The 14,017-nt window shown below is 43.8% G+C and overlaps 1 protein-coding gene across 1 annotated transcript; it reads left to right on the forward strand.

The window, feature by feature from the left end:
• The first annotated feature begins 4,468 nt into the window (after nucleotides 1-4,468).
• LOC119170220 (uncharacterized) lies at nucleotides 4,469-6,644 on the forward strand. Its single transcript, XM_037421314.2, has 4 exons — nucleotides 4,469-4,761; nucleotides 4,853-4,995; nucleotides 5,119-5,287; nucleotides 5,844-6,644. The coding sequence occupies exons 1-4, from the start codon at nucleotides 4,549-4,551 to the stop codon at nucleotides 6,501-6,503; spliced, it is 1,185 nt and encodes a 394-aa protein (XP_037277211.2). The 5' UTR covers nucleotides 4,469-4,548; the 3' UTR covers nucleotides 6,504-6,644.
• The last annotated feature ends 7,373 nt before the right edge of the window (nucleotides 6,645-14,017 follow it).

A 14,017-nucleotide genomic window follows, 5' to 3' on the forward strand; every position in this document is an offset into this window, starting at 1 on the left:
TTGCTGTGTGCGCTACTGTGCAATTAAGATATCGTGTCTCAGAGTTAGGGAATCAACGACGCGTCGTCCGCTGTGCATTTCGCGAGTGCGACGAACTTTCTCGCGAGTGCGTGTGCGACGTAATTAACGCAATGAATTGCGCGTTACAGAAGTCGGGGCCCGTTCTCTTGCTATGTGCGCAGCTGTGCAATTAAGAGATCGTGGCTCAGTATTAGGGACGACGGGGAAAACTGAATAGAGTCGCAGCAGGCAGTGCACTGCCCCCCCCCTTCTTTTTTTTTCACAGCTGATTGTGCCGCGTCAACTGCGTGCCACGACGGGGACGCTACGCTTCCCCTAGCTGTGTGACAAGACATACCGTTCGGACTCGTGTACATGTGGCGAATAAACGTCCCAAGGCTGGCTAATCGGGGTACGTCGGATATGCTACCGCTATATACGCCTGGAAGGTTGCTTTATCGACGCAGTTGGAGCGAATTAAGCGTGACTCGCGCGTACCTGTAAATGGGAACCCGCATAAGCATTCATTATTTTGAATTTTGATCGTTTGTGCTTATTGCGAGTGGGGCCCTGCAAGCAACGGGGGCTGGTCGGCGTGGTTTTATTTACACGTACGCGCCAGTCGCGCTTAATTCGCTTGCTTAATTCGCTTAAACTGCGTCGATAAAGCAGCCTTCTAGGCGTATATAGCGGTAGCATATCCGACGTACCCCGATTAGCCAGCCTTGGGACGTTTATTCGCCACATGTACACGAGTCCGAACGGTATGTCTTGTCACACAGCTAGGGGAAGCGTAGCGTCCCCGTCGTGGCACGCGGTCGACGCGGCACGATCAGCTAGCTGTGAAAAAAAAAAGGGGGGGGGGAGCGCACTGCCTGCTGCGACTCTATTCAGTTTTCCCCGTCGTCCCTAATACTGAGATGCGATCTCTTGACTGCACAGCTGCGCACGCAGCAAGAGAACGCACGGTTCATTGCGTTAATTACGTCGCACACACACTCGCGGACAAGTTCATCGCACTTGCGAAATGCACGGTGGACGACGCATCGTTGATTCCCTAACTCTGAGACACGATCTCTTAATTGCACAGCAGCGCACACAGCAAGAGAACGCGCCCCGACGTCTGCAAGGCACGGTTCATTCCGTTAATTAAAACGGCCAGCATCGCTCATGCACTCGCAAAATGCACCGCTGACGACACCAAACTCTCGCAAGAAAGCTGCAACTACAAAATCAAACTTCTCTATCGAATTTTGCGGCAGTCTGGCAACACTGACCCTTTCAGTCTAGCAACAGTTTATGCAACGCCAAACAGAACCTTGCCGTGAATTGTAATGTACACTTCAAGAAAACAGCTTTCGGAAACAAAAATACAAGCCTTTAAAGTTACGCACCATGCAGGAATAACTCCTCAACACTTAACAAACAGATTACAACAATAATTACAAAATATTACATGATCAGTAGTGAGTATAATGCTACTTACTTGGAAGCCGCGAGTAGAACGTCGAGGTCGAGAAAGACGTTATGTTTGACAGCGCCAAGGAGGTTACACTAAACTATAACCTCCTTGGACAGCGCAGAACTCAGCTTCCTCTGTGCTATGCCTCTTGTATTTTTCACCAGATGGCAGCACATAATGGGCAAAACCATAGAGTTTCCCACAATACTTGCTAGAGGGAACTCTGCTGGTGCTAGTGTCTATGGGAGCTGCAACGCACGGCGCTTCAGCGAGCACACGGAGGAAGGAATTGATTGATATGTGGGGTTTAACGTCCCAAAACCACTATCACGGAGGAAGGAAGTGAGCGAGCATGGGAATCACGGAGGAAGGAAAGGTTTCCTTCCTCCGTGATGGGAATGATGGGTAGTACACACATTTGTCTAATATTCGTACTTCTGGCCTGCCTTTGGCTCCGTGTGTGTTCGTGTGGCTTGGAGCTGTTTTCTTACGAAAGAAGTATTAGCAAATGTTCAGCGGTTGCGCTTCACCATTTTAGTTTTTAGACTTACTTTTCAAATTGGCTCACGAAGTTCAAAGCATTCAATCTTTCTTTCAAAACAAGACCGAAACACAGCAATAAACGAAGCCGCAAGTACGATTCGCCACCCGCAAGTACGAAGACTAGGCAAATGTGTGTAGCAACTAGCCACCATACTACTACTACCCAGCCATCATTCCCATCACGGAGGAAGGAGAGGTTTCCTTTCCTTCCTCCACGGAGGAATTCCATCCTCCGTGCCCTCCTCCATGATTCCCATGGTCGCTGAACGATCGCAGCGCCAGAGTGCCCTCTAGTTATATTTGAGAAACTCTACGGGCAAAACAATCGCACGTGCACTTTTTTTGCTGCAAAAGTGGCGCGAAATTCAAAATTGAGGTTGAAACAAATGTGCATTTTAATGTACTCGGGGTCTGAAGAGGACATGCTTCGTGGCGCGGTGTGCCATCAGACAAAAGTTGAGGCTTATCAGGGGTGATAAAAAGGCCCTGAACTTTGACTGCTTTTCGACATACATTGCGGGAAAGCTAACAGATCAGGGGAAGCTTCAGCTCGGGAAAAAGGAAAAGAGGAAGGAAGAAGTGGAAGGACAGGGAGGTTAGCCAGTCTTTAAGCCAGCTGGCTACGCTGTGCTGGTGAAGAGGGCAAGAGAAGTAGGCTCACCAAATCAGAAACAAAAAAAAGAAGTAATGGAGATCGTTTTCTTCGTCAAAATATAAGTGCCTTTGCCGTCTAAGTGTGCTCGTTATCACACATATTCGTTACCCTGAGGACATTCGAGTAAGGTTTGTCACAGAACTACGTAGTTGTCCATCTACAGCATGAGCAACTAGCACATCTTAGAGATATCATTTCAAAATGAGAATATGTATAATAAATCGAATACTAGAGGAGCACGAGGAGAGAGAGGCGCAGGGATAGCCACCTACGGAAGTAAGAAGAAGATAGGAAGGATGGACACGGTCGCAGTAGTCCGAGGACGGGGCGCCACTCAGTAAGAGCTCTTGTCGGCGTCGAGAGATGGCGCAGGGCAAGCCAGTCGGCCAGAGCGGCGCTATGGTCGGAGATTGCGAGGGCACAACTGGTAGGTACGAAATCCAGACAGCGAGACCTCTGTAAAAAATAGCAAAAGAAAGATGCGAAAGTGGGGTCGGGTGTCGCACCTGGTGCGTATCAGTTCAAGGGCGAATGTCCTGACCACTCAGATTTGGGTGCACGTTAAAGAACCCCAGGTGGTCGAAATTTCCGGAGCCCTCCACTACGGCGTCTCTCATAATCATCAGTGGTTTTGGGACGTTAAACCCCACATATCAATCAATCAATCAATCTGACCACTCAGCTAAGCCTCAACGTTGGCCGAGTGCCAATGTATTTCAACCATATGAATATTCTGTACCAGCTATTTAAAACAAAGCAAAAGGGAACACTTTCTGTCAGGACTGGCGAAATATTTTGTGATGTGGGGATGCCCTTTCCAGGAACATTAGCATTCGAAGACACCAGGGAAATTCCGGCTTTGCGAAAATTTATTTTATTGCGGTAGCAATTATATGGACACTCTCGGCCGGATTTTGCCGTTGGCGTCATTCACCGTTTATGTAGACGTATCTATATATACAAAAACACAAGAAAGAAAAAAAAATAATCCAGAAGAAGATTCGGGCGCGCAGAATCGATCGTCTGACCCCTAATTTGTGAGTGTGAGGCGTTAGCTACTGAGCCACGAAAGAACACTCCCTTCAGCGTCGATATCTTCTACTTACAGCTGGCGATTACCACCTAAGACCACAGAACACTTACTAGGACTATAGTGTACTAGATTATACTAGGACTATATAGTTTTCGGCATTACCAGCGAGATGGAGCAATTGGCATGCCTCGTCCTAGCGTCGCCTAGAGGTACTAGGCGACTAGTACTAGAGGTACTAGGCTAGACTAGAGATACTGTACTCTAGGCGGTCCGGCACAGCCAAATTTCTAGAACTAGGTAGTTCTATAAACGTTGGGCCACGGAGGAAGGAAAGGTGCGTTGGGCACAGCAGCGTCGCAAAAGAGTCACGAGGGCATGACCTCCGAGAGTGCAAGCGCACGGAGAAAAACTCGCCACGCGTTTACCATGTGGGAGGCCATAACGCGGGAGCCAGCGCTTTGAACACTTTCCCTCATAAAGTTTTGTGAAATATTTAGGAGACTCCAGAGAAACTCTATGTTCCCCGTACCACAACACACAACATACTTTAGATGTCACCCACCCACTTCGTTGTGGTTTTTTCGTTTCAATAGATTTAGTTGTTAGATGCGCTTTGCCTGTGTAGTCGTTTTTTTTTTGTCCTTAACTTTGCAGCACTGCCTTTACCTACAGTATGTTTCTACTAGCCCCCCACGGTGTAGCCCCCAAACAAGCTTTTTTTTTTCTTTCGTCCTATTTCACGTTTTACCAAGCTTTTGTGTTTTGCCGTCCATTGAGACTGTGGCGCTGCAGTAGCTCCTGCAGCCGATTTCATGTTTACTGAAAACGCGCCATGTGTACTTGTTTACATTTTGCATGATCGTCGCCAGCATGGACCAACGTCGTGCATCGTTCAGAGCCGCCGTGGCGACACTCGTGGCGAGCCTTATAGATAGCAGCAGTAGCAGCAGCAGTGACAGTGAGGAGGAACTTATACTGCACCAACTTCTGAGTGTCGCTGACGCCACTCGCGTACCGAGGGTGGCCGAATGCGTCGAGAAGGCCTTGCTCAAATACTCGGATGAAGAGGCATGTTCACTCATAAGCTTTGACATAACGTTTGTGGAAAGGTGCGATATTGATTAAGCCACGTTTTCTCTTCTCATTTGCCACGACGCAGTTCTTCCAGGATTTCCGAATATGTCGTAACGTCGTTCTGCTGCTCATTGAACGCTACGCGAAGTCAAGTTTCTACATCCGGCGTTCCGATCATGGTGGATGTCCACAGAAAAGCCCCGAAGAACACATTCTTTGCTTTCTCTGGTGAGTACCCTGGAAACTGCGTTTGGTGCTTCGCTGCTACGCGGTCATTTTAAAGCATCTGTATACGTAATCTAGCACTGTAACGAGGGGGGCATATGTCACGTATGGCCCTCTATATTGCAGGTATGCTACAAACAAGGTGTGCATCAAAGATGTCGCCACTCGCTTTTGCTTAAGCGAAAGCACAGTTCATGGCATTACGGAGAGATTGCTGGATTACCTGTGCAGCCTACTCCCCAAAGAAATATGCTTCCCTGATGATCTAGACTCACTCGTGGAGGATTTTGAACAGGTGTGTCAACGCTCGGATATTTGCCTGATTTTTGTGCGGTTTTGAATTCATTAGGCTGCTTCTAAAAGGATAATTTGCTTTTAACGTTGGGAAAGCTATTGAACGATGTCACTTGGACTAAAGCGAGAACGAAAAGTTATTTATTAAAAGTGTCTTGCAGACCCATCGAGAGCCCTTAAAAGCTCTACTGCACAGTTCTACAGTACACAAAAATATAGACATTAAATAAAATCATCTGAAAGCATGCTATGGAGCTGCGTGTTCCTACAGCATGTGCACAGTACCTAACCCTTAATGAAAACTGCAGCTTTTGCAAAATCTTGATTCAAGCTCACATAATCATTCATTTTGATAACAAGTGTTCTAAAATTACATTTAACAACCTTTGAAAAAAAAAAAAAACACCAGGAGCTATTTCTGGCACTAAGGATCTTTAACACTCTTGCAATGGTTTCACTATATTCAGTGGCACATCAAAATCGAGTACCTGCCTTTAAGACCTTCTACTGGTTTGAAGCAGTAGTACAGCCAGTAAATATCAAGTTACTTCATTCAGGTTGCAGAGTTTCCAGGTGTTGTTGGCTGCATTGGTGGAACACGCATCAACACACGCAGTCCAGCCCACTCGCAAAGAACACCTTCCACCCATGGACAGGGTTCTGCATCTGTCACTCTGCAAGCCGTGTGCGACAGCAGATGCCGTTTTATGGACATCTTTGTCGGACCACCCGGAGATCTTGAACTAGACAGTGTCTTCCTTGCATCGCCTTTGGCCGAAGAGCTGCCATACTGGTGCCTGGACAGGTACCATCTTTTGGGGATTGGGGGTTACCCACTACGTGAATACCTGCTCACGCCTTACGACAGTAACACTGCTGATTGTGCCAACACCTCCAAAACGGTATTCAACGAGCGGCACGAGAAGATCAGGACCAAGATAGACGACGCCTTCAGGTTACTAAGGCAACGCTTTCAGCAGCTGCACTTCCTGGAGTTTGTGACAGCAAACAAGATGCGCAGGTTTATCATGGCTTGCTGTGTACTCCATAATATCTGTGTGCAAGCTGGGGATGTCGAATTGGATTTCGAATGCCTTGACACCGATAGTGGCGTTCTAAGTGCATGCGGCGAGTTGGAAACTGAAACAGAAGAAGAAGATGAGAGAGAGCTTGGCAGTCTGAAGAGAGACAATCTCGCTAAAAGTTTTCTAGCATAGCGTCTCTTTCATGCCCTCAATTTCTTAATTGTGCTGTGAATAATGAACATTGGGTATCTAATGGATAGTTATAGTGTCGTGATAATGTACAAAGTCATTGACAGGACATTGTGAAATATACGCTGGTACATTCAGTGAAAATTCTTTTGAAGATGTTTGCGGCTTTGTGCACTCCCTGTATTTAACACAGCTAATAAAACTGACACACAATTAAGCCAACAAAAGCATAGGAAAGATTAACTTGTGGTTTATTAACTGTACTGTATTTTAGCTACAACATAGGGCACACCCTCGTCCACTTTCTTGCATGGTATTTATGAGAGCTTAATACCCGAGAGTGATAGCCAGCACCACTGCACAGCTCAGGTGGCGGAAAAGACCATTTTTCTTTTGATTAGTGAAGTGAGATTCATTACATTATAGTTAAGAAACCACAAATAATGTCCCCTATACTTTTCTTGGCTTAATTGTCTGTCGGTTAAATTAGTTGTGTATATTGCAGGAAAAAAAACTAGCACGTCAGACATTTCCCCTACTTTTGTACTGTGCATCCTTTCACTTTCTTGCATTTGTTGGTACTTTCAACTTTTTCATGTGCATTGGTGCTACCTGGAGTTCAGAAATTCACTTTCCAAATTCACTGTTCCTTGTTCCCTCATTTTGATATATTTAAGTTTCATATACAGCCGAGTGCAGATCTGCAGAGTTCCAGTAACAGCGGCAGAATGAGTTGGATTTCATCAGTCTGCAAAAATTACCGGCACACTCATCGGGGAAATCTTGCCGCGTATATGGCACCTTTGCAAGAAGGGCTCCCATTCTCCCACTTGTCCATCTACACTAACTAAAAAATACATCAATTTCTTTAATTAATGTTCTAGTCATCATATGATGTCTGCTGCTACACATTTATTTACTTATTTATTTTAACATACTGTAGCCTTAATGGGCTATCGCAGGAGTGGATACAGAATACAAGAGAAATTGCAATACAACGCAAGAAGTACAGAGCATGAAGATCAGTGGTTATTGATGTATAAAATGAATTCATCACGTGATAAAGATACTGTAATTACGAAGGGAGCAAAAATATTGCTTTTCCCTTATACACTTACCTTCTTGGCTAAAATGGCCCCACAAAAGATGTCACTGTTACGGGATGAAGCTTTCAAAAGCCAAGAAAAACAAGATTTCTGAGTATATATCGACAGGCCTTTTGGTGAAGGATGCATTCACAGATGAACGTATTCAAATGGGATGAAAGTTTCAACAAATCGATAAATGCAAGTTTTCTAGATCCTACATAGGCTTCCCTTTTTTGGTCGAAAACGAATTTGCGATAAGTTTTGTTTAACTGGGATGAAACTTTCAATAATCAAAAAGAAACAAGATTTCCAAAGGTTACATTTTTACCTTTTCGGTCAAGAATGGACCCACACGTTTTTATTAAAATTTAAATTTATAGCCTTTGAAAATGTTGTATTCTTGATTTTTGAAAGCTTATTTTTCCATTTCAATGCAATAGCTATGTAGGCACGATAGCTGAGTGAGCATTTATGAAAACCATGTAATTGTATTGCTATGGGCGAAAAAAACTAAATTAGGATAGAAAAAACGACAAAGAAAAAGAAACACTGGGACAGAAAGCAAAAGGGAGAGGAAAAGGTAACTAGAGATAAAGAAAGCATAGCATTGCCATGTACAGTACACCATAGTAAGAGGTTGGGAAGGGGAAGTAATGACAATGATGAGGGGAGAGGGCAAAGCATGGCACACCTTTTATGCTGCAATATATCAAGTGGGTGAGAAAGGTGAAGGGGGAGGGCTAGGACTCCAACTCCAGTTTTTACAGTGGAGTTGTTTCCTCAGCACAGCCCTCCTGTAATTTTTACAGGGGGGCTGTTATGCCCACCGTTTGTCCGTTTTGCGATGTAGACAAAAAGGACCATGATTCCAGCACTACACAGATATATCTGGCATGAAATTCAAAATCTCAAATAGACGAGAAAACGAGTACAGAGAGAAATATACAAAGAGAAAGAAATGGAAGAGCAAAAGAAAGGAAGAGATTGAAATACTGGACAAAACCAGAGAAAAGAGATCAAGACAGAAAGAGGTAGGCAGAAACAAAGAACGGAAGTGAAAAACAAGAGAGAGTAAGGGAAGAAGTATAAAAAATATAGAAAAAGGGAGAAAGATGTAGAAAATTTCTGATGGAGGCGGAAATGTCGAGGCCCGTGTGCTCAGATTTGGGTGCACGTTAAAGAACCCCAGGTGGTCAAAATTTCCGGAGCCCTCCACTACGGCGTCTCTCATAATCATATGGTGGTTTTGGGATGTTAAACCCCACGAATTAATTAATTAGAAAGATGTAGAAATAGAAATAGACAAATCCACTCGAACCCAATGGATACTTAGCAAACACTTGTGATTTACAATGTGATCATGTGAGCATTTCGTGCATTGGTGTGTGAATGTACGTGAGCCTAGTCAAGCCAGGACCAGGCAAGTGCCGACCAGCTCTGCTGTGCCTCAGCCTTGTGCCACTCAGTGAAAGTTGTGAAATTCTTTAGAGATGATAGTATTTCTTGGAATACTTCAATGTAAAAAGTTTGGTCTGTCTGTCAACCTAAACGAATTCAGCTACCAGGCTAAAGTTTAACCGCTTCCTCAATGCCCATCCATCTTTTTTTTCTAGCTTTTCCAATTGCCAAATTGAACAATGTTATTGGCGAACTGGTGCAGTGCCTCATAAATGGCATCAGAATACTCCCTTGGCAACTTAGAACTTGCAGTGTGCAACCAAACTTGGTAACCGACAGCGGCACAAACTTCAAAGGGACACTAAAGGCAAATAACAATTTAAGTCAGAGTGAAAATGACGTCTAAAACGGCAATATTATCAACAGCAGTACCCTACTTACTGAGAAATTAAGCTAAATGTATCACACGACGTGTGCTACGAGTGCAACATTTTGGAAATGATCCCAATGACATGAGATCATTTGGCTATAATTAGTCACTGTAATCAATCTAGCTGCGATATATCAAGAACTTTCTGTGCATCAAGAGACAAATAAAATGCTGCTTTTCTGTTTTTGTTTTATTTATAGAAAAAAATAACCGCTTGCGGGGAATGGCACAAGTAATTCAAAAGTTCCGTTTTCGCCTGGCTAGGCTGGATAGGTGGTGCCATCTAGCGAGGCGCAGATGAACGAAGCAAGCAGGAAATGGTTCAGTGGCTGTTGTTGGTGCTGTGGCTCCAGCTACTTTTGCTTTGCTGCTACTAGTGTCGGCCACCTCACAATAAAGACAGGCTACGTTGGAGACGGCAACCGCGGCGTTGGAAAGATCGCTTTCAGACTGGTGATTTGACGTGTGCCAACGTGATGCAGATTACTAAAACGCAATTTTATTACAAAATAAGCACTTCCTTGACAAAAAAGTAGCACTACAAGGTTTCTGGATTGCCATTTCAACAATCAACGTTAACTTGACATTTGCCTTTTGCGTTCCTTTAGTAAGGTGAATGGGTATTCAGTAACAACCTTCTTCCATCCTGCATCAAATGGCAGAAACACCAATAGCAGGTAATCTGTGTGATATGGGGTAGTCGAGCAGAAAATTATTAATTCGCATTTCATTTGTAAATACAAAGCTGTTGAATGTTCGGCTGCAGATTCGAACGTCGCGGGTTCGGTCCCGGCATTAAAAACACACGTTAAAAAACACAAGATGTTAAAAAACACAAGACGGCACGTTAAAAGACACAAGACGGTGTAAATTTTCGTAGCCCTCCACTACGCCTTTTTTCATAATCATATCTTAGTTTTGGGATGTAATACCCCAGTTATTATTATTAAAGCTGTTAAATGCGACATTTACTTTGCTTATCTAAAAACACAGTTTACATTCTGGATGATAACATTGCTTTTTTCTCCCTCTCTCACTGGCTTTTGTAGTGCAATTGGGGTGTAATTATGGCGTTGTCAGTATGAGAAGTGCAACACTGCTTTTGTAATTTCCTTGTCATGCTGAGAGTTTTTGTGACTCGCCAGTAATGCAACAAAATGGGCTAGTTGGTTCATGTAGGCATTTGTGATGTGTTTACCGTAGAGACAGTTTACACAGGACACGGTGTTGATAAAACTACGCATGAAAACCAGTTGAAGTCTGCACTCGTTCTGTTAACACTGTCCTGTGTTCTTTGTAATCTGTCCCTACAGCAAGTGCATCACGAAAGCTGACTTGCCAACATGCCAAGAATGTCTATGCTGCATCCAGGCATGCGTGCCAGTGTGTCAGGCACATATGCTACAACACAACTTTCAACAGTTAGTGGTGGCTGTCATATCTGGTGCTGCAATTTTTGTAATGATCACAAGAGAGTTTTCCTGACATGCCAGGAACGTTTCCGCCACATCCGGGCAGGCTAATGTGTTGGGCACGTATGCTACAACACAACTTTCAACAGCTTATGGTGGTGTCGGGCTAGGAAGAGAGACATGCGTTCCATACAGACAACAGCCCTATGTCGGATTCATAATTTTTATTTTCTACCGATGTTTACAGGTTGGCATAACCGTAAGCTCAATGGAATGTTATTAGTGTCTTTTCCTAAATAAAAAGCATGGTCTACAATAAGTGTAGCTGCAAAAAAAAAAGGAATGCAAAACAATGAGCAAATAGCCAAACCCTAGATGCTTTTCAACCACCACTAAATTCGACATTGTAAAAGAAAAAAAAAACACCAGGCAACCAGCACAACCTTTCAAATGTGTACACACACATATTTGTAATGTATATATATATATATCAGAAAGGAAGAAAATAAAACACTGCGCACAAAAATCACACGAATTCCAATGTCAGAATTCATTCAGACACCAAAAGAATAACAGGAAAACTCGAAAGGCATAGGGGGCACTTGAACCAATAACGTACAAGCAGGTCAGGGAAATAGAAAAGATAACAGTGACTTGCACGTCTGAGCCGCGGCCAGCATGTATTCTAAAGAACCTTTCACATTACAGTACATATTAGTGCAGTTCTTTTAAGTACACTGGCACCACATTCATCTTGCGGAAGGCAAACATTCAGTCTGGTCACATCGGTGATCTTCCATCTTGCAATTGAGGCTGACTAGAATTGACACGGTCGCAAAGTGTGTGTGCGAATTTCACTCCTGAAATGGCAGGATTTGCAACTGCACTAAAAAAAAAAAAGAAACGAGCTTTTATGCCAACCTGGAAGAAGCCGCCTTGCTCATGGCATGTTCTCAAAGTGCACACCCTGGAAACGCTTCAGCAGTAAAAATTTTCGGTGCAGAACTGTCTGCCTGCCAGAATATTGTACAAACTGGCTTGACCGTCACTGCTTAACGTACTACCTGCCACAGAAATTCTCGAGCCAAAGCGCCTTAGATCTGTACAGCAATGGAGCCCCAGGCACAGGCAAACTGCACATTTCACTAGGTGATCTGTCTTAGTTTGGCGACGACAAATATCAAGTTAATCAGCAGACTGTCGAAAAATTAACTTCTTCTGTGACAAGTTGTCCATGCATCGTGACGAAAGTGTTCTCCCAGTGAGCATAATGCGACCTTTGGCAGTTGTGTGCATCCATTCCTGCTCAAAAGCCTCAAAAAAACGTCATTTTTAATGGTACATACGAATGCGTTATACAAGAGGCAGAGCCAAACATTCGATGAAGAAAGCTCAACCAAAATGACTGGTGAACTTTCCATAACTGTACAGCATTGACTTGACCGCCAATAAGCTTTAACACCTAGGAGAAGAATCTAGGGAGTAAAAAGCCATTGCACTACTTTACATTCGTTCAAACCATTCATGCTTTGACTTGGAAACTCCTGTGGCACATAGCAGTTGGTCATAACGGCAAAACATGCTTGGCAGTGAAGACACTGCGTAGATAACAGCCTTCGGATGGAACCTCGTGCGTGTCCGGCAATGCGCAAACATTAAGAGCGACTGAACTAAACGATCCCAACCTTGAGGTTAGGGCAGTCAGAGACGGCTCTTGGAACCTGGTCGGCTAGACACGGACAAAAATGGCAGGAGCAGTATTTCTTATCAGCATTCATGTGCACGTGTTCTGGGATGGATTAATCAAGGTTATAAAAAATGACGCAGCCTACGTAAATGGAAAAACAGGACGTATCATGCCACTAATGCTGGTCGTGTGCTTATGTTTACATATATATAGCAGTACATATATATATGTCTGTGTGTGTGTGTCTATATATATATATATTTGTATGTATATATATATGTATATATGTATAGTTTGTATACTTGCGAGCTGTTCTGATACCAGCCAATCATGTGACATCACAACGAGACATCAGAAATGCTGTTTGTTCAATGCTTCACACATCCAGATAGAATGCGAAAAGCATCGAAGTCAAACAAAAAAAATACCCCCGAAAACTCGAGATTTTCAATTTTACGTTAACGAAATCTAAGCCGAAATTGGCACAACATAATAAAGAAAATGTTTGTAAAATCAACTGTAGTAGCTGCTCAAGTCAGGTCTGCTTTATCTTGAAACAGTGACAGAGAAGAGTGCAGTAACAATAGAGACCCTATTCCCAATGGTGAAAATTTGCATTTCAAAAAATCAAAAGTGCCTGCTCTTTTCTTCGCACATAAGGGCATGATGGACCATTCATACATTTAAAGCTTATGATCGAAAACTACAGATCAATTTCGCAAAGCTGTGGCTTTAGTCCCTTGAAAGGACAATGCTTCGGCAAACGAAGGTGAACATATGTAAACTGCTCTCAACTCTGCTAGCACACAAATGCGCTGCAACAATTTACAACAGTGACACTGCCCCAGGGTTAACAGAAATGGCACATACTACAACAGCTATATGTCAACTGGATGGATTTCTGATCAAAAGTGCATTTTTTTAACGATGCAAGCATGATAGCGTTTTACAGCCATGATACTGTGTGCATGTTTGACACTTTTTTTTTTTGCGCTGCCTTCATCGAGAAGCACAAAATATCCAAAGGAGACTGTGACGACATCCACCGTTTGACTCCTGCAATGTGGTGTAGCCAATAAGCTTTGCTAAAGCTGCTGCTTTGCCAATGCTCATAAATACGCAGTGGATCTATCATGCTATGCTTCATTGCTTGAGCATGAGAAAGACGCTCAAACAGTGTATCATCTTATAGCAACAGAGATAGTCATTTTGCCACATCAGCATCTGCCCCTGCTAATGTGCCCACCTAAGTAATAACCGAACCATGTCACACGATGCGCATGAGAAGAGAGCTGCTGCATTTCTGCTTCGGAGACAACCTGTTGCCATGTCGGCAGCATGTTTTCTCTTACGTATTCTCCTCATAAATGGCTTATTTCAAGCGCTCTCGTCACTTTGCAGGAGCCAGGGAAGCCAGTGGAATGGACGTCTGCCAGGAACTGGGGTGCTATGAAGGGGGCGGGGCGGTGGGCGGGGTCAGGGGAGGGTCATTTCGGCGATAG

This window comes from Rhipicephalus microplus, chromosome 2 (genome assembly GCF_043290135.1).
Source record: "Rhipicephalus microplus isolate Deutch F79 chromosome 2, USDA_Rmic, whole genome shotgun sequence".
NCBI classification, from domain to species: Eukaryota; Metazoa; Arthropoda; class Arachnida; order Ixodida; family Ixodidae; genus Rhipicephalus; species Rhipicephalus microplus.